This window comes from Zootoca vivipara, chromosome 14 (assembly GCF_965207765.1).
Source record: "Zootoca vivipara chromosome 14, rZooViv2.hap1.1, whole genome shotgun sequence".
Lineage (NCBI taxonomy): Eukaryota > Metazoa > Chordata > Lepidosauria > Squamata > Lacertidae > Zootoca > Zootoca vivipara.
This window is the reverse complement of record NC_142597.1, coordinates 38,315,298-38,342,683: the sequence shown is the minus strand read 5'-3', so window position 1 is coordinate 38,342,683 and position 27,386 is coordinate 38,315,298. Positions and strand designations below refer to the sequence as shown.

General features: G+C 44.0%; 1 protein-coding gene and 1 long non-coding RNA gene across 4 annotated transcripts in view; one reads left to right on the top strand and one right to left on the bottom strand.

Moving 5' to 3' along the window:
* Positions 1-27,386, bottom strand: part of NF1 (neurofibromin 1) — a 166,871-nt gene that overhangs the window by 95,742 nt on the left and 43,743 nt on the right. For 2 of the 3 annotated variants that reach the window (XM_035139244.3, XM_035139246.3), the window contains 14 exons: positions 26,776-26,898; positions 25,920-26,003; positions 25,032-25,148; positions 24,189-24,370; positions 23,886-24,097; positions 23,204-23,365; positions 22,334-22,437; positions 20,857-20,992; positions 15,769-15,831; positions 11,822-11,980; positions 10,986-11,083; positions 9,482-9,628; positions 7,980-8,126; positions 7,518-7,628 (listed from right to left, as the gene is read on the bottom strand). In XM_035139244.3, the coding sequence (XP_034995135.1) occupies positions 7,518-7,628; positions 7,980-8,126; positions 9,482-9,628; positions 10,986-11,083; positions 11,822-11,980; positions 15,769-15,831; positions 20,857-20,992; positions 22,334-22,437; positions 23,204-23,365; positions 23,886-24,097; positions 24,189-24,370; positions 25,032-25,148; positions 25,920-26,003; positions 26,776-26,898 (1,845 nt within the window). The remainder of the gene's footprint in view (positions 1-7,517; positions 7,629-7,979; positions 8,127-9,481; positions 9,629-10,985; positions 11,084-11,821; positions 11,981-15,768; positions 15,832-20,856; positions 20,993-22,333; positions 22,438-23,203; positions 23,366-23,885; positions 24,098-24,188; positions 24,371-25,031; positions 25,149-25,919; positions 26,004-26,775; positions 26,899-27,386) is intronic. The other variant, XM_035139245.3, reaches the window with a different exon arrangement.
* LOC148683578 (uncharacterized) lies at positions 916-4,206 on the top strand. Its single transcript, XR_015947030.1, has 2 exons — positions 916-1,116; positions 3,370-4,206. It is a non-coding gene; the product is annotated as an uncharacterized LOC148683578 (long non-coding RNA).

Here is a 27,386-nt window from a genome sequence, read left to right as displayed (position 1 = left end):
GTCCATAGAGAACAAAGTTCGAGAGCCACTGGTCTAATCTCCTTTTGAAGTTGTTTTAAATCAGGAGCTTCCAGAAGTCCTATGTGTGCACGTGGGGTGACGATCATGCTCCACTTTACTTAGCAAATGGCATCCAAATAAGGAGGTGGTACCAACCACAGAAGTGTGTCAGTTCCATCCTCTCCCCACTTCCAGGAAGTGTCCAGAAAACTGTGTGAAAACCAAACTCCAATCAGGAGCATAAATTGGGTGCCCACTTGTATGTTTCAACCATCAAAAGGAGAAGGGAAGGGGGCAAGTTGCCTTGCCCCACAGATATTGCTAACCAACATTAGTTTCTTAGTTTAGATGAGGCCACCATTTTGTGTTACATAGAGCTGAAAAGAAATCCAACTTCCTCATGAGCTACTTTCCGATTTGCAAGCATTTTTTATAATGTGTGGGAAATAGTCAAAAAATAGCATCCCTATCCTTGCCGTCTGAAATGGTACAGTTCTCACTACCACCCCATTCCACTGCAAGTGTACACGCTGCCTCTGTAGCCCACCTGAGTCTGACCTTAAAGCTTTAAATAGACTTCCAAGCCATTGGAAAAGAACATAATAAAATTACAATGTCTTTAAATTGCTCCTTTTTCATGCTACATTCTCAATCGAAATTCTGCAGTCTTAATTTTCTGTAATCATAAAGGTACACTTTTATTTTAAGGAGACCAGGAATCCCAACAATCTTGGAAAGAATTCTTCTTGCACTGTGTGTTGTCTGACGATCCTTTATTTAGATATGAAATATTCTATTTCCTGCTCTCTCCTTTGGGAAAAAAAAGCATAAAGTTGGGGGGGGGGGAAGCCCACACCATGATTTCTAACTCCTCTTACTTCCTCCATCAAATTGCTGGGTGGAAAGGGTTTCATGTTTGCATCCGTTGCCTTGGAAAAAAGGTGACATTTGCAAGCCACAGAAGCCAATCATTATGAGGCTTGTGGTTGCATAATCATCCTGAAATTATATTTAAATGGCAGAAATGAGCAGACACATCCATCGGCTGCATGCAAGGGAGCTCCTCGGAGGCTTCTGTATTTTACTCTCATCATAAGCGTCTGAAACTTGGAACAGGTATGGAACAAATCGTAAAATTAATTACAAATTTTAAAAGGGTGATTAACTGCCCCTAACTGCCTGATATGCTGATGCATCAAACTAAGAGGATATATTTTTATCTTGCAAACGTGTGTGCACACTGGAAGAAAACTAGCAATCCAACCTGCAAATTTGTTCCTAAAACAATTCTTGTGTGATCTTGGAGCAGAAGCATTTTTTAAAATGGAAAGTTATGGCTCCAGTAACCTGTTAAGATTTGAATCACAGAGCCAGCTGTAAAATATGACATGTAGCATAGAACTAGTTAGCTCTTGCAGAATACTAACTGCCTGTGTTTAATAAATAAATGAAATAAATACATTTAAATCCTGCCTTTGAGGTTAAACCTCTTATGGCAGGTAACAGAAAAATAAAATGCATGTTTAAAATAAAATAAAAAAGAAGTCAGGAAGTAAAAAGAACAAAATTTAAACTTGGAAAATTTAAAAAACACACATCCTTACCCCTTCTGGTTAATGTTCCTAGCCTTCATGATTAATGAGAAGAAGGCATGAAATCAAACAATGAGTTTGTTGGCAGAGGGTGCCTGCCATGGAGGGCTGATTCCAACACACTACAGATGATGCATGGGATTTAGAATCACCACTGGAAAATGTAGGAAGGTAGGACCTGTCCCAAGTTTGGATTGTTAAGTTTTAAGCAACGAAGGCCTGGGCTGGGACTTTCGGTAATTACTGGAGGCTGGTCCCTCTCTGTAAACTTCTCAGATCCTTTCCATAGCAGTCCCCATCTCCCTTTGCAATATATCTGAAGAAGTGTGCATGCACACGAAAGCTCATACCAAAATATAAACTTAGTTGGTCTTTAAGGTGCTACTGAAGGAATTTTTTTACTTTGCAATATGTTACTGTCATTTTCCCTCGGTCTTGAGAATATCAAGCCTCCTTCCATAACGACAAATAAACCAAATCATGTCGGCGTAAAAAAAAGGAAATCTAGAGCCTGTTGAGCATCCAGCTTCAGGCAGAGAGACAGACCTGGAACTGATGTCTTTTGCTTCAGTTCTGCCCTTGGAATGTTTTTTTTTTTAAAATTTTATTGGCTGTTGTTTTTAACTGCAGCTGATGTAGAATTTGGTTCTAAGAACAAAATCCTGGGCTGCATTCCTACACACATTAACCTGGCAGCAAGACCCATTCAAGTCACTGGGGCTTATTTCTGAATAGACATGTATAGGATTGCACTGTTAAGCCTATGATCATAAACCGGGCTTCACAACAATGCACAAATCCTCATTTCTGGCAAAGAAAAGACAATGAGCTATGACTTGGAAAGCTCCCCCACCCCGCCCTTCCCATTTGAATCTCTTTTCTGCCGTTAATTCCACAAAGTGACCACAGGCAAGTCAAACTTGATTCATCCTCAGGCCCCCCCTGGGGACAATAATACTGACCCTCCCTTACAGGACTGTTGTAAGGTTAACACAAGATCACGTGTGTGATTTTTTTTTTAAGTGTTGTCATCTTGGCTGTGGCTCCCTAGCTTAGTAATTCCTGCCCAGGAGAGCCCTGTCCATTCAGCCTTTTGGGTTGGCAATAAAATAAGCCCTTTTACCTCTTGATTTCTTGTCCCCAAAAGGGATTTGTTTTTTTTGGCTCCATTTTTATAGTCTCCACATTTAGTTTTGTATTGCACAAATCTAACCTAACAAATGTGCCTTGGGATGCTTTTAAGAGCTGACTAACAGATGCAAATATTTTTTATAACTAATTAAATATGAAATGCTCAGGTACAAGGCAGCCTCAATCACCTCTGGAATATTTGACTCCAAGGCAGAATACCAATATTTTAATAAAATAATAAATTTCAAAACCTCATGGGTTTTCCAAAAATATACAAACAAGGGGTTCTGATCTGAAACCAGTGGGACCAAGTGAGTCATTTTCATTACTTCCAATGGTTCTACTTTGAGTAAGACTATTACTGAACTCAAGCCATGCTTTCTTGATTCTGTTCATTTTAGTGTTTGGGATTAGCCATGCTTTAATTCTCTCGTTGAGAAATGGTGGTTTTGTGACCTAAATTCTGAGTCATTTCCCCCACTACATTTGGCCCACTTGTATGGAAACATTTTTATGTGCAAACACACACACACTCTCTCAGAGTGTGGACTCCTATGTAGCCAAATCCTCACCATCCTCATGACAAAAGTCAAAGTCTTCTGGAAATGTGTGAATTGTTAACTAATGTTCACTGTTGAAAATGCAGAATGAAGAGGCTGTTGAAATGGCTCTGGCCTGCCCTGGTGGTTGTAGTTTTGTGCAAACCTGACTCGGTTTCCGCAGCAGACAATACTACGACTGCTCAAAACACCACAGAGAAAACCAGCACACTCCACAAGATGACCACCACCTTAAAAGTGTCGCCCACCAATTCTGCTTCCTTGAACAGCAGGATCCCTGTGATGGCAATGCCGCTTCTCTTCACCTGCTTCATTCTTGTGACTAGTCTTTCTCGGCTAATGTAAGCGTTAAGTTATCCCGTTAATTACTTAAAATTGTACGTAAAATTCGGGAAAATTTAATCCAATCAAACTCTGTGAGTCTGGTGTGTTTTCTGGTGAGCACGCATTCTGCTAGCAAATCCACAGTTACCAAGTGTAAACATTTCAATTAATTTATTATTATTATTAATTTTATTCCATATTACATCGCAATCCAAGTATACCAAAGCCACCTCCCCTTTGTGGTGCTACATTTCGTTGCTCAAGACACACATGAATCGCAGCACTTCTAATGCAAGCTAAGTTGGTTGTCAATGATGGAAAATATTCTTAACTTCAATGCATGTAAGGAAGTTTCTGTGTTGAAGAGAGACGTTATGCAGCAAAATGAAAAATGGAAGTTGGTGGCATGGCAACTGAACTACGGAGCGCAATACAACCTTTTAAAACCATAAGGAAACAAGGGATAAGCGGACAATTCCAGGGGGGGGGGAAGAGCTGAGGAACAGACCTAGAAGCAAAGTTGAACACCTTGTATTCAAATGAAAAATTCAATTAGTCATAAATTTTTGGAGATCTTAATAAATAATGTCATTACGATACATGCGTCTCTTGCAAGAATTATTTTTCAACGAAATAAGCCTCTACTTGCACTGTGGTATACATGTACAACATCAGGAAAGTCAGCAGCATGCTGAATCCAGAAAAGCAGGTCACACTATGTTAGCCTACTAACCCCAATTCCGCAAGTCACTGAAGAGGTTGGGGCAGTGGAGGCAGATGGCATACTGCCCCACCAACCTCAATCTGCCCTCGGCCAGCCCCATACATGCCTGCCTTTCTACTTGCAACCAGTCCAGGGGGTGACACCACCTGCCAGTTTCCTCCTGCTTGGTCTCAGTGTTGTCCCGGTAGAACCTCAGCAAGGCAGAGGATGGAGGGTGAAACTAAAACGAGTTGATTGACTTTCATTGGCTTTGGGCTCCCCGTCCTCGGCCCTACCAGTTCCAATGGTCACCAGCCGCCACACAGTTGGCAGTTCACACTTCCCAAGCAGTCGCTTTGCCCAGAGCCAGTGCAATTCTGGCCATTCATCTACCTGAATGACACATGGGAAATGTAGGAAGCTGGCTTAGAACAAATTGGACTGTTTGTCCATCCGGTCCACTATTGTCTACTCTGACTGGCAGCAGCTATCCAAGGTCTCGGGTAGAAAAGACTTTCCCCATCACCTGATCCTTTTGTCTGGAGATGCCAGAAACTGAGGCTGGGGGTCTTCTGCATGCAAAGCATGAGCTCTTGCCTCTCCCCGCACATACTCTGTGCCATGAAAACCACAATTTCTATACAGGGGTTCAACTCTGCTAACAGTTACAAGGCATTCACAACTTGGTTAAGAGATCAGGGCACAAGTGGTTTGTAGGCTCACCCTCATTTGGCCAGGATACCCCATATTTATATCACCTTTGTGATCCCCACCTAGGCAGAGCTCTTTCCCTCACAAGATTTAACGTCTTACCATCTGCAGTTTTGCAAGGTAGATTTTCAAAAATCTCGTTCTCTGAAAGATACTGCCCTTGTGGCACAAAACAGGTTGAATCCATGACACATGTTTTATTTTCTTGCCCATTTTATGTAAAAATATATTACAGTGGAACCTCGGTTTATGAACACCTCGGTTTATGAATTTTCGGTTTATGAACGCCGCGGACCCATCTGGAACGGATTAATTCACTTTCCATTACTTTTAATGGGAAAGTTCGCTTCAGTTTATGAACGCTTCAGTTTATGAACAGAATTCCGGAACCAATTACACCCATGTTTCAGTTTATGAACGCTTCAGTTTAAGTACTTCGCGGACCCGTCTGGAACGGATTAATCCACTTTCCATTACTTTCAATGGAAAAGTTTGCTTCAGTTTATGAACGGTTACTCCGCGGACCGTCTGGAACGGATTAATCCACTTTCCATTAGTTTCAATGGGAAAGTTCGCTTCAGTTTATGAACGCTTCAGTTTATGAACAGACTTCCGGAACCAATTGTGTTCATAAACCGAGGTACCACTGTATAAGTATTCGGCCCCCTTATTAAAGGAGGGGATCTATCGCACTGATTCTTCCAGGGTGCCTTATCTGCCGAACAATTGTAGGAATGATGTTGTGGAGAATGTGGCAAGAGTTTTGATCAACGCCATGAAATTACGTTACCATAGGTCCTAAGAGCCGTTTTCGTACCTCACCGTGTCTGGACAGTTTTATCCTAAAGTATCTCCTACTGCTTTGTTCACTGTGTCGTGTTCTGATCCATGTATATGATGCACTTTCTCTATGCCAATAAAGGAGATTGGTTGTTTGAAGTGTATTTTTAATGTTCCGGCCATAATGCCTATGGTTCAGCCAGATAAAGACTGTTTGTGGCAAAGTTTATTTAAAACTCCCCCTCCATCCTGCACTTGTCACAAATTTCAAGCACATTGTCCCCCCACAACCAGAACACAAAAATAATATATCGGCTCACGTAAGCACCCAGCATGCCTTAGTGATGCATGTAGAGTCAAACTCCACTTATTATTTGTCAGTAATTTTATGGACAAAGTGCATGGCTAGTTTATGGACAAAGGATTAAGCTGGCGTCATAACTAACAATGGCGGTTTGAAAACAATGGTGTTTTTATGCTACTGACATGTAGCACGTAGACCGCAGTAAACATGAAACGGAGTAGAAAAAGAAGCAAAAATAACTCCAGTGGGAGGCCACTTCAAAGAAGAGAGTCAGAAGGAAACGTACCTATGGCTACAGCATAACAATGTGCATGTGTGGCTTCACACCTCTATTCAACCCAAATTTCCCTCCCACATCGAAAGAGCCATCGCCTTGTATCCTTCCAGTCCCCTTGATGCATGGCATAAGCGATGAACATCCTCACTGCACATGAACATATAAAAAAGCCTTCTTCCAAAGCAGCAGTCTACATTGACAGGCAGCAACTGATTTACTTCCAAGTGCCCCAATAACTTCACTGGCCTTGGGTACTACACACCTTGACTTGGCAGGGCAGGGTTTGGTGGGCGGGGAAGTACTGCTTTGTCTCGGGGAGCAAAATGTCTTGGGCCAGTTCTGCGCAGCAGGCAGCTTCCAGCATTTTTTTTTTTTACATTTGCTTCACTTGCTCATCACACCAGGTCTCCACTTCTCAAGCTCCTCGGCTTTACACTTTCGATGATAGCTAACTGTTTTGCCAAGGATACCCTTTGCTGCACAAGCCTCATTTAGCTCAAGCACGGATATTTATATTGAACAGGTAGTCCAAAATAGGCACAGCGACATGTGTGCACAGTGCAGACATTCTCTGCCATACAGGGACTCGCACACAAAACAATGGGGAAAGTTATTAGCCAAGGTTCAGGATGGTAAAGATTCAGGTTTGGTTTTGCATCTGTTGAGAAAACCTATTTTAAAAAAACCAAAACCACAGAACTCCACAACAGCAAAAAATTTGCTCTCTCACAGGAGTGCATGCAGGCTTCCAAAGAAATACCGAAACAGAATCCGATGTACACACAAGAGTTGTGCAGATAGGGCCTATCTATGGAGGTCATGGAGCTTTTCACAACTCTGAGAAGCCTGCAAGCAAGCCCAGTGGCCACAGAGCACTTGCCTGAGCAAAGGAGCAGCTCGAGGATGGCAAAAATCCTTGCTCCTCTTAAAAAGTGAACCAGCGCTAGAAACACTTGTGGCGTATTTTGCACACACAAATAAAACTCACTTTGTGTTCAGAACACAACAAAAACCTTGGAAATGACGGAGGCATTGCTGTTGCTTGGGAAGCAAGAAAAGGAATGAGTTTGCTCCTCCATATAGACTTCACAATTCTTAATAGTAAATATTAAGGAACAAAGAGAAGTGGTCTTACCGGCGAGCAATGTAGTAGAAAACAGGGTTGCCAGCCTTGGATGTCCCAGCTTGGTAGAAAATATTTAGTGTTTTCAGGGCCTTGAACTCCTCCTTTTCGTGCACCTGGTGCCTAAGGAGGCAAACATAAGCACAATGAAAATCTCAAATTATGCTTGTGTGTCTACATTCCCTACCCCCAACCAAAAACTGACTGCCATCTTTTTCAGGCTTATTCAAAACCCTTGAATCACATGTTGGAACTTTCACAAAAAATACTCCTGAGGCATGGCAGAACGTGCAAGGAAAATCTAAAATAATAATAATCCTGGAATCTAGGAGTATGGGAGAATGTGTGGGGAAAGAACCATGAGCATTCAAAATGGGAAAAGAACTATGGACAGCATTGTGTTTGCATGGGCCCCATGGCAACAGATTAACACTAAAAGCTACTGCTAACAACAGACATTCACAGATCCACTACCTAGTCATAAATTCTTCGAACTTGGAACTGGTAAGATTGATACTGGACCACTGCGTGTCTGCCACTGGCTTGTGCTCAGGAGGACCAAGGTATGCCAGCAGAGTCGCCATCTTGTCAAACGGCCGTCTTCCAACAGCTTTGTGGTCCCTAGAGAAACAACTGCATGTTATGAACAAAACCCAACAACGTTTGTAACAACCGGTGTTTTTAAATTTTCCTTCTCTTCCATTTCAGTACAACATGCATAATCCTGCATGCATTAATAAGGAAATCAGACAAACATTTAGTGTGGGAAACCCTGCACTATTTACGTGGACAAAATACACTACAGAACCCAGGTTGCTTTCTGCAAGCATCCCTCCTCCCACTCTCCAAGGTTTAATAAAGTGTGTAAACAGATGAGTCCCACCAGATTTCTGTTCCCGATGATCACTGCAATTCCTCCTAAAACCATGCTCCACCCATCCTATCTGTGCTTGGCTTGCTGTGTGCTGCAACACTGGATGCTATAATAAGGCAGACTTTAAGTTGTATAAAATGGTAGTCATACTCAGAGCAGATCCGCTGAAATTAAAGGACAAGACTAACACAGGCTGATTAATTTCAATGGGTGCACTCTGAGTAGAACTTACAACCCTGACTATCCCAGCATCCATACTAATAAAAAGCAAAATCACCCACAGCAGTCATCAGAGTAGAGCAGGCATAGGCAAACTCGGCCCTTCAGATGTTTTGGAACTACAACTCCTATCATCCCTGACCACTGGTCCTGTTAGCTAGGGATGATGGGAGTTGTAGTCCCAAAACATCTGGAGGGCCGAGTTTGCCTATGCCTGGAGTAGAGCAGTGTTTCCCAACCTTGTGCCTCCAGCTGTTTTCGGACTACAATTCCCATCATTCCTGACCACTGGTCTTGCTAGCTAGGGATGATGGGAGTTATAGTCCCAAAACATCTGGAGGCACAAGGTTGGGAAACACTGGAGTAGAGGGTCACCAATCCAGAACTTGGGGAGGTTTTCCTGAATGCCCATGAGCAGGTACCCCAGACTCTCAGCTTTCATTTAAGAAAAGAAGTAAGTTTCTAGCCATCCTAGAAATAACATGATGGGCCAAAATATACAGGTACCTTCTAAGTGATTTCTATGAAGTAAGAGTGAGTGATTTATTTTCCCAGGTAATGCTCCCTGTTGCTATTAGATAGTAATATCACCAGGACTAGAAGGATATAGCTGACTTCTCATGGTACACAAAGTGGTCAGGGGTGGTTCGCTCTTTCTCTAATGTTGTGTCATGCCAAGCACCTCATGGTAGCCAAGTTGTGTTATGCCACACACTCCATGGCAGCTATTTTGTGACTAGCACCCCCAGCACATTCTCAAAATTCAAGACATGCCTACTGGTCCCCGAAAGATGGCAACTGCTGCCCTACAGTATGTTCCTCGCTTTCTCCTTCAACTCTGACCAAGCCAACGATCCTTGGCCATTGGTCAAGCTACTTCTACCTGTTGCTGGAAAGGTACTGGCCAATCTTCTCCTGATTGTTCCAGAGGAGCCGGTGCAAAGCAAGGACGTTGCCGTCACTGATGAAAGAGAGGCTGTGATTGACCGTGTCGCTGGCTGGACAATCTGATGCAATGTCAAGGAAAAACCTACAAAGAAAGGAAAGCCATTGCTCTCCTTAGCAAGGATCTCACAGCTTCTCGCTACAACCAATGGGGTGTTGGGTTTGCTTTTCAAGGCACAAACATTGTGGCTGAATAAAACAGTGTTCAAAGTAAAATTATCAAAATTAGCAGCAGGTACACCTACATTTCCCCAGGGAAAGTATGCTTGTTGCTAGGGATAAGGTGGCTACAGTGCTACAGTTAAAACGATCAGTCTTGGCAGCCATATACACTCTGACAGAAAACCTAATGGAGGACATGAGGCGCTTCCAGACTTTCCCAGCCCTTGTCCAGAGCAGCACCATGACCAGGAGCTGCATAACAGCAAAGGGAATATTCTTGGAATCCACAATGTATGCAACGCTGACACTGATCTTTGCACATTTCTGCCTCTTTTATTTCTGGGAGATCTGTTTTGCCACGAGAGTAAAAGCAAATGTGATATGAGCTCACCACCCCACATTTCCCACCCCCAATGTCTTTTTAGAAAGAAAGAAAAAGAGCAGTTGTGCTGGAACAGAACAAAAAGATCCGACCAGCCCAGCATCCTGTGTCACCCAGTGGACAACCAGATTCCTCCAGGAAGCCCACGAGTAAGAAGGTGAGACCCACCCACTCCACTTTGCTGCTTCCCAGCATCTTGTACTCAGGGGTGCACTGCCTCTGAACTCAGTAAGCCCAAATATCATGGCTATCCTCTTCCATGAGTTAGTCCAATCCCCTTAAAGCGGAAAGACTTTGTGGACCAGTTCCATGCATGGTCTGTGCCTGCCTGATCTGCCTATGCTAGATCACTTCTCCTGTCTCTGGTCCTTGGGACTTAACGGTTTGACTGCACCCTCTGGAAATCCAGCCCATGCTGGAGAGACTCCATCAGGCAAAGCCTCTTTCCACCTGCATCCCCCCCGCCGGCCCTGGGACTCCTCATAAGGAAGCCGTGCCTCCAGTCTCTGCCTCTCATTTTGTATTGTATTATGTTGTGCACTGTGGCTTGCTGTTGTTTTATTGGAGTTTAGAAATCTCTTATTGTAACTGTTAAGAGTGGATTTCTGTTTAATCTTGAAATGCTGATATTTAACATTATTCTGTATTATTTTAATGAATGTTGAATGTTATTTTATTTGCATATTGTATACTGTTTTATGCATATTGTCTAATTTACATGATGTTAGCTGCTCTAAGCTAACATCATGTAAATTATATACATGCATGCTTTCTCTGGACCACGCTATTTGCCTCTGGCCTTTCCAACTAACAGAGCCTGCAGATCTGACCCTACTTGGCCTTTACAGACTTAGAAAGGCAAAGCTCTCTTTTACACTAAGCATTGCAACTACTTTACCTTCGTGCTGCATCAAAGTTGCTCTTCACGAAGTCATTAAAAGGCCGCATGTGCTCCTCCTTTGTAAACAAGACGTGGTTGGCAATGCTCTGCAGTACCTATGTTAATAAAAAGAACTGGTGAAGCAACCTATTGTGCCGTGGCAAGCTGTGCCATGGCATTATCTTCTAAACGTTATTTCTGCATTACACGGGATTCGCTTTAATCCAAGACGACTGAACATTTGCAAAATAAATAAAAAAATCATTCCAGTAGCACCTTAGAGACCAACTAAGTTTGTCATTGGTATGAACGGCTACCTACCTGTAACTTGAACATTTGCAGGCATGCTCTGGTCTAGGCCAGAGGACAAAGGGCCACTTTGTGAAGCATGGTTATCAAAAAGCAGATCACAAATGCTTTACATAAATAAATGAACAACATATGCTATACCAGCAGTCTGTAAGAAGGGGTGACGTTTTTTGAAAGCTTCCCCACCCACCGAAACAAACAAACAAAAACTCAATCTGGGGCAGGCAACCTTTTATTCCTATGGAATACAGCAGTCCCGCCAGGGTAATGTGCTGTATACTGGCAGAGGGCAGTGCTGAAGCCAGTGATGGGTGGATCAGGCTTCCAGGAGACGGACGAGTCACTCTCGCCCGAGGTCTGAACTTGCAGAGGGCTTTGGAAGTCATGCAAAGGGCCACACAAAATTAAGCAGAGGGCCAAAGCTTTCCGCCTGCGCCTTAGGTCCATTTCAAACTCCTCAAAACAATAATTTGCCTATTGTTTCGCTCTGCACCTCACTCAAAGACCCCAAAAATCCCACGCATGCAAGAACTGCAGTTCTTTACCTTTGACATTAACTTCAAGCCCCTTTCGATCCTTGGCGGCGGCTTCTTATCCAATATCCCAGCCTCATATGGCGAGACGATTGCAGGGTTGATGAACCTCAGGAACATGGCACTCCCAACGGCTCCGATGCTGTTCTGAGGGAACCGCTGGCTGACAACCTAAATAGCACAAGTTGGAGTTTGATAAGGACACAACTTAAATGAAGGGCCGGAATGAGTACGGAGAAGAAAAATGAGAGGCCTTTTTCAGCTCCCTATTCGTTGCCAAACCTTCCACATGTGTTACTGTACAGGATAAACAGAATAGGGTGCCAAACTGGACCTCTCTTGTTAAACAGGTCAGATCATTATTAGAAGTTAAGGAAGAAGAAAAGGGTTACTGATAACAGTACAGACAAGGCACAATTTTACAGCATGATTTTCCCACCCCACCCCACCCCTCTCTCTCTCTCTCTCACACACACACACAAACATATTCACACTCTGTCTTGTGGTGAAGCCCGTGTATGAGCAAATCCATGTAACCCAAGGCCAAAAACTAAAAAGCCATTTTGCAGTGTGCTAATTTAAAAGGCAGGCAAGAGTTTCTTTGTACCTGAATTGTTTGTGCACAAACCTTGAGGTGTGGAATGACAACTTTACCAATGAAACCAAAACGCTCATTTATCAAACTAAAAAAAAAAAAACACCAAAAAGAAAAAAATTAGTTTTGCTTCAATACACCCATCAGCAGGGAACTCTCAACAAAACAGGGAAGTCAGCAAGGTGTAGAGGTTAGAATGTCTGACTAGGACCAGGAAGAAAAAGGGCCCAATTCCCACTCAGCCAAGAAACTTACTGTGTGACCTACGCCTAGTCACCTCTCAGCCTAACCTACCTCACTGGGCTGCCATGAGGATAGAAAAGAGTGAGCTCTTTAGTGGAATGGTGGTATACAAATATATAAATAAAAATCATGAATAGAAATAGCCCATTCATTAAATTCCAGATTCACAAGTCACATTAAACCAGTGTTTCCCAAACCTGGGTCTCCAGCTGTTTTTGGACTACAACTCCCATCATCCCTAGCTAGCTGGACCAGTGGTCAGGGATGATGGGAACTGTAGTCCAAAAACGGCTAAGTTCCCTCAATACTCCTCTGCCTCTCCTGCCACACCACTGGATGAACAAGTTTACTGGTCTGTCTGAACCCAGGTTCCCGTTTGTCTCTTTGCAAACAGATCATGAGGTCTGCTTGTGGGTTGCCACTTGGGGACTGCTTGGGAGGTGGGGGCTGGGAACAAAGCATGTGCACCAGAGCAGCGCACATTCACAATAAACCATGGTTTGTTTTAAACCACAGCTTAACATATTGTGTGAACTGGACCAGTCTCTGCCAAGAAATTACAAAAAAACCACTCCTGTGTATGTTGCATGTGAGAAAGTAATGGAGTATTTGCAATATTAACTCTGAGGGCAACATGCAGAACACTGCTTATTTCCTCTAAAGGGGGGGGGGGAGTCCAGAATTAAATTGTTCATATGCTTTTCTGCCTGTAATCTTTGAACGTTCTGGCCCAGTTTAGATGTAACAGGGCTACCCTAACAAACCATAATTTGCTGGAGTATGAACAAGTACAACCTCTTGGAGCTCGCCAAAGATTGGATCACAGTTCACAATACTGATTTCTAGGTAGCTGTTCCTGGGGTGGGTGGCGAGGAGGTTCAGAATCATGCTTGCCTGCACACACACACACACACACACACACACACACAATGCCCATGTGCAAAGGATCTTGGATGTGAAACCCCAAATCTGCCATCCAACACAAAGACATTAGGCAAACTCAAGAGGGAAGGTAAGTAGGCCAAGCCAGCTGCAATCACAATTTCCCAGCGCATAATAACCAACACATTCATATCCATACATATCCCGCTTTCCTCCTATGATGGGACTCAAGGAGGAATATCTGAGGGTTTCCCAGTCTCCCATTGAGGCACTGGCGAGGCCCAGAACTGCTGAGGTTCAGCAAGGGTACTGAACACACACACAGGCCAATTCATTCCAATTCACAGAATAAGCAAAGCCAAGATAAATTGGCTATACAACACTAGACATTAACAATTGCCGGACACTTGGAATTTCAATGATTAATTTAACTCAGAACACGGTATTGTTCTTTAAAGGGAAGGACAATGGATACTGGTTTCCAAGAACTGGGTATTTTTCCAAAAGTTGTTCATATTAGCAACCTGCAGATGGTAGCCGCTGGGTCCCAAATCCCACATATACCAGACTGCCAATCCAGCATTTTATATAGGTAGTCTCCTGGACTGGCACTTGCATTAGTGGTTGAGAAGGGTGGCTGTGGAGGGAACAATGCCTCAAGACATGGCAGGTGTCTTTGAGCAAGTTGTGTGCATGGCTGCAACCACAGAACACATCAGAACAGGCCGAGAGAGGTAGGCCAGCGCCCGTTTCATCTGACAGGCAGGAGCACCGGGGTGGGGGACCCACAGAAATCCAACTGCAGCAAGAGCTTTGAAGTTCTGTTATTGTGCAGTGGGCAAGATTAGAATAGAAGAAACACATCCATGGAGGAAAACACAATTTCAACTTCCACCCTCATAGCAAGTGGAAGTAAACAATCTGCTCCCATCTTGTGGACCAGTCAACAACACCCATTTTTTAAGAAGTTCTGAACAGAATGCCACACGGAGAGATTTGTTCTCTGCAAGGTAGGCAAAAATGGCCAAATGTCATTAAGCACCAGGAAAGTCTCATGTGTTAAAAACAAAAACATGAGCAAAGTGGATAAAATACTGAACCCTCTAACCGTGTGCCCCCCATAGTAGCATTTTGGTTAGCAAACACTTTTGGAAAGTTCGACACAAAGGACACCCAGCACCTTTTGTTAAGGTTCCCAGGTTCAAGTCTCTTTCACGCTTTGGAGGGAAAGTTAGAAAGTAAGGCCAATCCATTTGTGTACACGTATTTTACTCCACCCTAACCTGGTATAGGTGAACGATTGAAATATTTAGAGTATGTTATCGGGGCATTTTCCCCATCCTGGCCACAAAAAGAGGGTTGCCAAGGGCATATACTTAACTCAGTCCATCATGAATATAGTAATTGCACAAAGACCCTCATGCATCTTGCAATCCACATCTACTTCCTTGCTTGCTGTTGCTCATACTTTAATGCTATCTACCAACTGGTGTTGCTTCCAGTTCTCATCAGAAAGGTCCACTGACTTCTCTTAAGGAATGCCTTCTTTTTTTCCTGGAGGTCCCTGGAAATACCAGTGCACATATATGCCTTGCCCTTATTTTCTGACTTTCCCCATCTTATTTAGCATTGCAAGTGACGACAAAGAGAGGTTCATCAGAATGGTGGTGCGGAGCTGCAGAGGTTCCCTGCAAATTGAAAGAGGCGCATTCAAGATTTATTTTTATTTTTTTCATAAAAAAAAACCAACAGATGTGACTTCAAAGTCCAGTGTTAATTGAAATGAAAGCTCTTTGGTGCCAGAATTAGTAGAATGATTTTTACAATGAAAGTCAAGTACAGTGGTCCCTCGACTTACGAATTTAATCCGTCCCGAATGCACATTCGTAGGTCGAAAAGTTTGTAAGTCGAAAAAAGCGGTTTCCCATAGGAATGCATTGGAAACAGAAAAATTCGTTAGGTCGAGTAAACCACATCTAAAATTCGTAAGTCGAGAAAACCCCATCTAAACCGCAACGGTTTTCCTTTCGGATGTCGGAAAAAACGTAAGCGTGCGGCCATTTTTTTTCATTCATAACTCGAAATTTCATAAGTCGAGTACTTCGTAAGTCGAGGGACCACTGTAGAGGCTTGAAAGTGAAGAGCTTTTGGAACAGAGAGAGCAAAAAACAGAAATCAAGAAAAGGGGTGTTCTGTGTGCTTTGAAAGAAATGGCTAATAAAACTTCTCCAAAACTTACTGATTTTTTGTTTTCCTTTTTTTCCTTTACGGTAGCTTTATTCAGGAGAGAGTGGCAAGTTGCCTACAGAACAGAGATGAGCACAAACAAGTCACAGCACCAACCACATACACAGCAACAAAAGAAACCCCCAATGTCCATTGGTACACAAAATTACACGATCAAATGTAACAAAAACAGAACAGAAAATGAAATTACACACTCATGTTGGATGGAGTTTGTGTTTCATGTGGGTGACCACAATTTGTCCACAAATACGAAAGCAAGCAAATGTCAGGTTCCAATCATTTCTACTATTTCTGGCTAGGTTGAGAATTTTTAAAGAGTATTTGCTAATCTGTTGTGTTATTGCATGTATTGTCCAGAATATATGCTTTGAGAGGGTCCAAATCAATTCTTCCCAGTCCCTAAGTTAGATGCATAATGAGCATTCTTCCAGAACTTGTAGATGGTTTTTTAAAAAATCAACACCAAGCCCATATATGAAGACTTTTGTTTTAGTACAGTATACCATGTAGAATATGACACCAAAGATAAAAATATTCAGGTCCCCATTCTTGCAAAGGATTGCAGAAGTGCTTCTTTTATCCCCACTACCCAAACAAAACCTTTTGCAATGCACAGAGGGAAACTTAACAACCTTATTTGACCAGTTCGGGCTTTTGAAGAAATATGTGCATCTGCTTCAGCTGAGTAAATATTTGGCAACAGTGGCAGGTCAGCGTGTCCAAATCCACTCATGCATTGGGCATAGGCTGAACACCCTTATCCAGCAATGCTTGCAGGATATTCCAGGTCACCCGTTACCCCAAGAACTGCAGCTGTATAATTCATTCTATCCTTGCCCCACACATGGCTCTGTGATATGGTGCACCTGCTGCCTAGCAGACAAAGCAAATGAAACATTATTGATTAAACTCTCTGACCTGTTAGAAAGCAAGCAAAGTATCCCAAGGTATTTACTAGGCCCTCGTGACAGAATTGGTCTGGAAGGTCAGAGTCCCTGGGATAACTGGTCTCTTATTCACAAGGGGGGGGGAGGGAAGAATCAGCAAGCCTATGCATTACTAGAATAATAATTTATTACTTATACCAGGCATCCCTAAACTTCGGCCCTCCAGATGTTTTGGACTACAATTCCCATCTTTCCCGACCACTGGTCCTGTTAGCTAGAGATCATGGGAGTTGTAGGCCAAAACATCTGGAGGGCCGCAGTTTGGGGATGCATGACTTATACCATGCCCATCTGACTGGGTTGCCCCAGCCACTCTGGGCGTCTTCCAATATAATATAAAAATAAAGGTTGCATGTAATTTAGCTATGTAGCTTTTGTTTGTTTTTAAAATCTTTTATTTGCATATATTGACAATCATTTATGTACAGCATTTAGAATTTTTTTTTAAAAAAAAATTAAACATATATAGGCATGCTCCCCAACTCCAGAGATAAGGGACCAATTGTGTTCCCCTTCCCACAATCTCTCAGAGCTTGGGATCCAAGACTCCTGCAATGGACTGGGTAAGCCTATTGAGACAAAGTGCCAAGCCAGCCACAGGAAACGACCTGTTTTCTCCCACCAGAGGCTGGAACATACATGTTTCAAGTTAGCAGCCACCCAGTGAGATCAGAAGCCCAACCAGCTTCTGGTAGGAATCGGCTGTAATTAAGGAAGGCCCACACAGGCAAGCCTCTCTCCACCCACATGCAACACTGAGTGGTCAGAGGAAGTTGCATCAGGGGTTCCTCCCATCCAAGAGGAAGGGGGCAGGAGCAACTTGTAAGGGTTAAGCAGATGGCATATCTGGGGCAGGCGGCGGGTGGAGAGGAAACCCGGCCTCAGGGTAATGCACATCCTTGCCTTAAAACCAACACACAGATCTTCACCGCTTTTCATCTAGAACAGCATATGCAGCTACCACCCAGTTAACAGACTCATTGGAGGCGCTTGCTCTTGGCCTTCGCTTTGGCAGTTCTCCCCCATTTCCATGCATGCATTGCGTACACTTGGGAGAAATGTAGGGGGATGAGTGGCCGGGAAAGAGAAGCCTGTGGACCTCACCCTGACGGCTTGGATCCTCCCAATCACGAGCTGGAGCATAATTTCCTGCCTAGGATGCCTCCAATTCCATCAGTTAGGCAGGGAGGCAGAGGAAACTGCAAATCCCCCCCCCCCCGGGGAAGAAAATGATGCTTCAGTGCATGCTCAGCAGCATCCAGGTTTTAAAGACGATGCCTAGAGGTCTCTTTGGGTCTCTGGTCAACCCCCCACATTATCAGCTCCCCCTTTACACAAGAGTAAGTTTTCGGGGGGGGAGGGGAAGAGAACAACTGGCGGGGAAGGCCGGCAGCAAATTTAACACAAGCCAGGCCCAAACCTCAGTACGAGCTGATTCAGAATGTGCTCAATCACTACCGATAAAGTTATTTACTACACCAGGTATCACACATCCCACAGCGCAACCTCTAGGAAAAATATTGTTTATGCCTCGTGAGGGTGTAAGTAAGTTGATAATCGATCCATTAAATAAGGGAGAAACTGAATCATCTTCACAGCAGTTCTTTAACAGCCTCTCTCCCATGGAGAAGCAACCTTGAATGCTTATTACTTTCCATAGCATCTCGAACTTTACAGTCACTACACCATAAACTCCATTAACAAAATTCATTGCACGCGCACAGATTTGGCTGCAGGTCTGCATCTGAAACAGAAGCTGCAGACTCAGCTATTGTCCTGTACACTGTTCTATTGGGGGCTGGACAGAACCGGTTTTTACTTGGCAAAGAAGAGCACCTACGTTCTATACCCAGAGAATGAGACTAGCAAGCAAGGGCATTTGGTCCAAGTTCCCTTCCGTTACTTTGCAAGGCCCACACGTGACACGTCTCCAGTAAACGAGAGGTGTGGACATAATCACAGAAGGCTCTTCCCTAACTCTGGGAATTTCATGCTGAGTGACAGTGAGAAGCAGTCACACCTATTTCCCCACTCAGTTAGTTGTCATTTCCAAAGGGAAAGCTCTTGGGAAGGATTTCACCAAGATCCTTCCCTAAAAGGCACTTCATTCCTCCCAAGCAGCTTTAATGTAAAGAACAGGGATGCAAACATCAATCTCATTTCACCACTGTCCCTGCAGAATTGGCTTCTCAGTTGGACAGGGAGAGGAGCAAGTTAAGTAATATTGCTGATACCGCAAAGCTTTGGGGAAAGAGAACAGATGGTAAGAGAGGAAGATGTTTGGAAGAAAACCGATTATTCCTGTCCAGCAAAGCAGAAAGGACTGTGTTGCTTCAAACACATCTCCATCTTCTTTTATGACCCTTCCTGCCATCTCTCCTATGCAGAAACTCAACAGCTGCTTGCAGGAGTGAGGAACACAGAATGCAGTCCTTCAGGAGCTTGGGACTCTCCCTAGGCCACACATGCCCTCCCTCACCAGCCTTGCCCCACACCCTCAAGTGTGACCTTGAACTGTGATAATAATGCTTCTTGCTTGCTCATAGCTGGAATGCAGGCTACTGTGCAAAAGGCAAGGGCCACCATCTCCTGCCCCACCCACCACTGGCACATGCCCCCAGAAAAAGGCTCCCTACCCACTCAGTTCAAAATCCAGATTTACTCCTTTATCAAGCCTGCTTTTCTTCCTTCCTCTTTGTCAGGGCTCCATCCAGTTCAGAAATATTGTGTGATGCTGCCTGAAACAGGACTACTTTAGAATGCACTACTAAATTCACCACCCAAGGATAGGGGGACAAACCTAAACACTCTTTGCATTGAACAACTCACCTACTTGCTCTAGGTAACCAGGAATTCCATGCAGGTGAGTGTATGAGCTGGCAGAGAAGAGATGGGATCCTTTCATTTCTCCTCTGCCAGTTTTCTTGGTTTCTACACTGGTCATAGAAGATGGAAAGCACTCTCTCTCTCTCTCTCTCTCCTCTATCAAATTGTTTGGTGAAATAACATTTTTTTAACCACCTTGCCAAGTGTCTAGCATTCAAGCCAGCACAGAAAAAGAGGTCTGTATCCATCTAGTTCCTACTCAGAGGAGACCCATTGAAATAAATGTGCCTAAGTTAGCATCCATTTATTTCAATGGATCTAGGACTAGCACTGAATGCAACTTAGCAGGCAAGTATTTTAATTTTTATATTCGCAAGCTACTAAAAAAGTTTAGAGTTTATAACCAGGGCCGTTGTAGTCTAGCTGCTTTTTCCTTGAACTACTACTTTTAGACGTGCAAGAAGCTTTTCATGTAGACTGGATGACACACGCCCACCCACCTGCATCCTCAAATGGGCAGTCCCAGGAGAATAAAGAGATTCTTATGAATGTACAAGCTCATCTCTCAAGCATATAGCTAGCCTTTCAAGTACAGGCAGTGGACACAACTCATGTGCTCTGCACAGTGCATATAACAGCACACAGGTGGAACTCTGTAAATCACTGCAACAGTAGGTGATGCATCAAAACATCAGCAAAGGCAAAAGGCTGGCCCCGGTAACAACCAAGGTGTAATTTATTGTGCATGAATTTCCCTAGTCCCGCAGAAGCAAACACAACGAAAACAAGATTTCAAAAATAAATAAATCAGTAGCAGTGCCCTTGGAGGGTGATCTGAAATGGTTTAAAAGGCTCTTTCTTGTTGAATCAAGGCCAGGGAGCCCCTCAACCCTGTCAGTCAATAACCTGGGGAAGAAACAAAGACCACACAGCCATCAGCATTGCACTGATCAGACACAGACAAAAAATTTGAGGAGGAGAGTGGCTCACATCTCTCTGAGCCAGTTGGCCATCTTTCTTCTATAAGGAGGCTTCCTTCAACCACCGAGATTGTCTCTAACTTTTCCTCAGGCAATAGGCCCAATGCAGCTGCAACAGAAGGGACCTTCATGGCACAGATAGGGGGAAGTAGTGCTTCTCCAGAGGTGGCTGGACTCCCAACTCCCATCAGCCCTACCCAGCATGACGGCAGTCAGCGATGATGGGAGTTGCAGTCCAACAACGCCTGGAGGGGCACAGCTTCTCCACCCTTTTCCCAACACTGTCCAACGAAATGTACAACCTAGTGTTGCCAGAGTCAGGCATACCTGATAGAGACAATGGCACACGCTTCGAAGCTGAGGTGGAAACTCTGCAGAGGAGTTGATAATGGCATGGAAGAATTTCTCTGTCATCTGGAGAAGGCTCCGCTGGTTATCATCAAGGATTTCAGCAGATTCCAACCTGTAAGACAGGCCTGTTAAGGCTTTCCCAGGCTCCCTAACTTTATTGGTGCTGCTAACACCAAGGCTGCGGGTTCGATCCCCGTATGGGGCAGTTGCCTATTCCTGCATTGCAGGCGGGTTGGACCAGATGGTCCTCTGGGTGACTTCCAACTCTGCAATTCTAGGATTTCTCCAGCACAAACTACAGCTTTGTTTCCTTCTGCCTATCACTAGCTACAATGCTGGAGAGCTTCCAAGCAGCAGATGGGACTGGTCTGTAAGTTTATCCCCCAAGCCTGGCATCTGGATGGCATCAAAATGCAGAAAGGGCTGCTTTTGTGGGCTGGCCTCCTTACCATCAGCCAGCTTTAGTCTGAGACCATCTGCAAATTTCTGCCCCCTCCTGTCTGCTATGACGAGCCTGGAGCTTGGTCTACATAATATCCCTAATTTCACTGCACCAGATTTTAATTGTAATGTACTCTGGCAGCCAAGCTAAAAAGCAGAACACAAATAAAATAAACAAGCCCTGAACAACAGTAATGTCATATCAGTCATGCACAGCTGGCCGTTATCTGAGGATTCAGATTTGTAACTTGAAGGCAGGTTATGATAGATTAATGAAGCGAGAGATTGGAGCAAGAGTTGGCGGTGTTCCCTGCTGATCCGGAAGCAGGCATAGCATCCAGAGAGCTCCAAATCTACCCAAAGGGAAACCAGAACGGGTGCTGTGACTACAATATGCCTGCTGTGACTCTCGACCTCTCCCTATAAGGCAGGGGCAGCCAACATGGTGTCTGCCAGATATTGCTAGGCTACAACTCCCATTATCCCTGACCACTGGCCACGCTAGTGGGGGCTGATGGGAGTTGCAGTCCAACATAGGGTTGCCAGACTCAATAGTGGGCAGGACTTCTGTGCCTTTAATTGCCCTGCTCTCTTTTGAGTCTGGAAACCTTGAAGAGAAACCAGCAGACCCTTTGTTTAATTTCCAAGCAAAGGGTCTGCTGGTTTCTCTTTAAGGTTTCCAGACTCAAAAGAGAGCAGGGCAATTAAAGGCACACTATTGAGTCTGGCAACCCTAGTCCAACAACACCGTGGAGGCTATCACACTGTCTGCCTTTGGTAAGAGGCAGCTGTGGGGAACCTTTTGCCCTCCAGGTGTTGCTGAATGTGAAGAATCGCTCAGGGCCACTCTGCTGCACCCTACATTACCTGCTTAGAGTTAGGATCAGGGCCTCAAGCAATGGGGCTTGCTGGTGGAGGGTGGCTGGGCTGCAATGTGTTAGGGGGAAAGCAGGCAGAATATTGCAGACTTCCTCCCCCCCCCCGCTTCCTTCCCACCCACCCAGATTCAAACCTTGTAGGGTCCACCTCAAAGCTGACGTGCTGCCATTCATTTGATGTAATTACTGCCCTTAATAAAGGCTCCAAAAGCTTCTGGAGGTAGGTTGCCCCATAAACCTGCAAGAGAGAGAATAATCCGGTTGGCAATTTCAAATTTGTATAGGTAATAATAATTATTATTATAAAAAGAGAGCAGCGCTGTGCTTTTTAGTGGTGACACTGCTTTAAGAAGTCAGTAAGGCTTCAGAGAGTCAATGAAAATGTGGGGCTGCTGCCAAAATGGGTATCTCCATCATGTTCAGGCATTGCCATATTTTGCTTTGTATTTTGCCTAGCTCCACACCACTGACAGCTCTCTGCCAACTAAGGATCACACTTCATGCATCTAATGAAGCGGATTCTAGCTCATAAAGGTTTATGCCACAATGCTGTAGCATGCTTGGAATATGCACTTATTTGTTTTGGTTTTTAATGTTAAATGTGCTGCCCTAGTAAAATCAGGACACAGTTTAAACTAATCCCACATTTTAGAGTTGATGGCTTTAAAAATGAATTAACCAAGTAACCACTTTGCTGGATTACATCTATGGAATTTAAGACACAGTCTGCACTGAAGTGATTTTAATCTGACAAGAGCACAACTGCAATGGTGTACCTAGACGCCGAAAATCTTTTGAATCCATCAGATTTCGTGTTCTGGGTGAGCCTTCCGCCCCATCTTTCTTTCTTTCTTTCTTTCTTTCTTTCTTTCTTTCTTTCTTTCTTTCTTTCTTTCTTTCTTTCTTTCTCTCTCTCTCTCTCTCTCTCTCTCTCTCTCTCTCTCTCTCTCCCCCCTCTCTCTCTGCCTCTTTTCCTCTTTTGAATTTATTAAGATCAAACGTACCTTAAAACAGAACGTCATTATTTTGCTAGCCAGACTGTTTCCCCTGAAGAGCGTCTGCATCGAGTCTGCCAGCTCAACCTCTTTAGAAAACATGTTCCAAAGCAGCTGGTAGAGCAAGTGTCTGGAGTCAAAGAGGGTGACCAGGACACGAGCCAGTTCATCCTTTCAAAAACAAAACACATAAAACCCAGTCCTAAAGATTATTCTCTATGTGGCAAACAAGAACAATGCCAGGTCAGGATGGTGGGTTCCCATCTCCAATTAAAAAGGATATAAGGAAACAGTGCTTGGAAAGAACTCTCTCTGGAAATCTTCTGCCAGTCAGAGTGGGTGCTACCAGGCTAGAAGGACTAGCAGTCTGACTCGGGAAAGGCAGCTTTCTACATTCAGAAATAGGAATATATTCTATCAGTAAATCATCTTGTGAAGCTCTGATGGCAACAAACTCCAGTTTAAACTGTACAATATTCCCTGTGTGCATCTCATTCTATTATTTTGCATCTCCAGTCATAACCTTCCCCTTTGCAGCCTGAAAAGAAGCAAGTAATTTTAATCAGCAACAATACATTTCATATCAGTGGCCACAAACAAGCCTTGAGGGTTGCACATGACCCGCTGAGTTGCTCGCACCCAGCACTCACCAGTGCTAAAGAACATTCAAGAATAACCAAAAGCATCTTACCCACTGTGAACAAGGCACTACGTTCGCCAAAGCCATAGCAATGGGCAGCTCTCCTTGGTCACCCATCATGGTAACCAACTCCACCAATCTCTCGAACCGGTCTGCCAAGACAGTTTCTGCCAGGGTATCAAACTCTGTGCCCTGCTGCAGGATTTTGGTGAGGACCTCCATGAACGTCGCTCTTGTCTGAAGATCTTTGTGATAGCCCAACCCTGCCAGCAGACAACAACAGAAACGTTTAGATGATGAAGCCCTGCACTTTGCTGCGCTTCACTCAGCTACGGTGAAGTTCTCCTGTTTTACCTATTGAGTGCATAAGGCCGCTATCCACGTTTGCGTTGAGCAAGTTTGACATGGCCAGGACTGTGCAGTGTCGTAACGAAGCCAGTCTTCGGGACATCCCTCGTTTTCTGCCGCCTGTTTGCGCGCTTTCGTCTTCGACTTCGCTGCAGTCATTGAGGAGGTTCATAAACAGGGTAAAGTACCTAAAAGTGAGACACAGTGGCTTGCATCTCTCTGGAGAAACAGTTCCCCCTGCCCTTTAGTATGAGGAATCCATCTCTCCTACACAAAACCAACTTTTCCCAAAAGGATACGTGTCTAGGCACTATGCCCCACTCTGTCCCCAAGGAAATCCCCCTGGCTCCAATCTCATCATTTTCTGGAACAAGGAAAAAACCATTGTAGTTTCCCAAGTCTTTTAACCTTGTATTTGGCCCTTCTGTTGTCCTTTTAATTTCTCTCTCTCCTATGTATTTTATTGTTTTACTGGGAAGCTACCCTGAAAATAGTTATCACTGAAGAGTAGCCAGTGAACCAGCCAAAGCTGGAAACAGGAACCCAGCAAGGCCACTTGGGCCATCAACGACAATGTCGGATCCAGGATTAACCCCCACGCTACGAATCTGCTCCCAGGGGAGTGCAACACCATCCAGAACAGGCCGATGTCTGACTTCCTAGATTCGAGAAGTTGGACCACATAACAGCTCTGTCCTTTCAGGATTCAGTTATGCTTGTATAAGTCCTACAGACCAAAACCTGTTGCCCTTCCACAAGGCTGATGTGTCAGCAATGCCCAAGTGGTAATAAAATTCTAGCTGTTTTAGTTAACCGGATACTAAATAAAATAAGGTAAAGGGCCTTTACTTAAGGAACAACTGGGATTTAGCTTCCATCAATTCAACTCCATCTCCTTCTTCAGGCTGTAATGGAAGTCCCGCGAGAAGAGACACCACAGCTTCCATGCTTGCTTGGTCCAAATCTCTGAACAAAGCAGGAAATAGACCATCATTAGAGTGGGGAAAGTGCAACCCCTTTCACACATTCTGAAAATGGGCCAGAGCTTTGCTCCTGCCCTTTGCCGTGCTACACAGAAACAACTGGTCACATCTTCCCCATTCTGCCTGTGAGTGTCTTTTTTATTTAAATGTTTCATAATCTGCCCTTGACACAAGCCACAGGACAGTTTACAAGGCAAATAGAGAAGAACACGCAAAAACACCACAATCCTTCGAAAACACGTAACAAATCACCGAGTAACAATTACTAATAGCAGAAGTGGTAGCAATCGGATCTCTCCTCTGAACACTCACTGAAAAAGATGCTTCTTAACCAATGGCCTAAAACTACAGAGACACAGCCAGGCATACCTCCGTAGGCAGGGAGTTGTGTCTATGAGAAGCCATCACAGAAAATACCCTTTTCTCACACCACTATCTCATAATGAGGCAGGACCACCTGTTGTCTCCTCTGCTAATTTTTACAGGCCACTAGAAATGGGAAGACTGGACCCACAGCCTAGGCCAAGCAATGCAAACACTCATATAAATCAATATGCAGGTGTTATGATCCTGGATCAGCTTTCTTTCTTTCCCCCATCCTATAGTTAGTGGAAAACAGACTCCTATGCAGCAGCTAGTTCCCACTTGCTATTAACAAAGCACCCCTCAAAAAGAAATCTCTGTTGTCCTGTTTCTGCAAAAGATAAGCATCATTCTTGCAAGATTCTGATGTGGCATCTTAATCCTCTCTCACCTTGTCAGACACTTCACATCCTCATCTGTTGCCTGGTTGGATGTTCCCATAACCCAATCTGTCAGATATTCCACCATCTTGTTCCTAAAATTGGATATTACAGAAGATTCAAAAAACAGTTATACTAAATTAAAGCAAAAACATAGCAGTGTATTTTTAAAACGCTAAAAAAGATACCTTCCACCAAACATCTACACACAGAGAGCTCAACCCAAAACCACCTCTTGATTTGCCATTTCGTCACTACCTGAGCATCTCTCAGTTCCCATCGTATGACACTTTGTTTGCTGTGTTTGAACTACTATATAAGCTTTTGTTTTGAAGTTCCTCGGGGCAGACCTTCTCAACTGACACACTGAGTTGAGTGAGCGCTGTTCTATTGCAACAGCTATAATAAAAGCTGGCTCCCTAAATCTGGATGCTAGACTTGAAAATAGTTTGCTTGTTCTGTGGTTTATTTAGAAGGTGGATGTTCTTCACCTGGGTAACAAACAGGTGCAGAGGCGAATTCTTACCACAGGAGGTAATCCTCCCAAAGCCCGCTAACGGAGAGGAATGCCCACCCATCAGAGGAAACTTTGCCCAGGACCCACCCAAACCTGGAGCCAACCTCACATTGCATTCGGCTTTAAATGTATTTAGCCATCAGATGATAGATAGATAGATAGATAGATAGATAGATAGATAGATAGACAGACAGATAGACAGATAGACAGATAGACAGATAGACAGAGACATAACTAGGTATAGGGATAATCATTGTGGCAAGAAACAGTCCACCTCAATCAACTATTTCCAAGAAAAACAGGAAGAAGATTAGCACAGGATTCCTCACTAAGGCAACACCAACCCTCACCTGAATTTCATCTCTTGACAGAAGGAAAGATCATCACGCCTCTCCATCATTACCTTCACGAGCTGACAGAGTTTAGTTTTTATCTGAATGGCGAGGACTAGATTCCCAAGGACGCGCACATATCTGTGAAAAAACAGGCCCAAGCCCGAGTTTAGATTAAATCTCCTTCCAAGGACTCGAGCATGCTGTGGACACTTTCAAAGCAATTACCAGTACATGTCAAAACAACAACAAACAACAACAACAATAACAGTCTGAGAGGTATTTTTCTGATAAACACACAGGCCTATATTAAATGCTGGGAGTAAGCCATCTTACTACGATTGTAAAAATATAGGCCATAGAGCATGATGACGAAAAAGAAAAAGAGTCAAGACTTATTTAAAATGGTACCTGAACTAGGAGGTGTCAGGTGAGGAATTCAGCCTGGGGGAGGAATGCAGGAATCTCAACTGCAGCATCCATGACAGAGGGCCATCCAATCTCTGCTTAGAAACCTCCAAAAAGGGAGAGTCCACAACCTCCCAAAGGAGTCCAAAGAACCAGTACATCGGGGGGAGGGGCACCTGTAGTCCTCCAAAGATTTTTAGACTACAATTCCCATCTTCCCT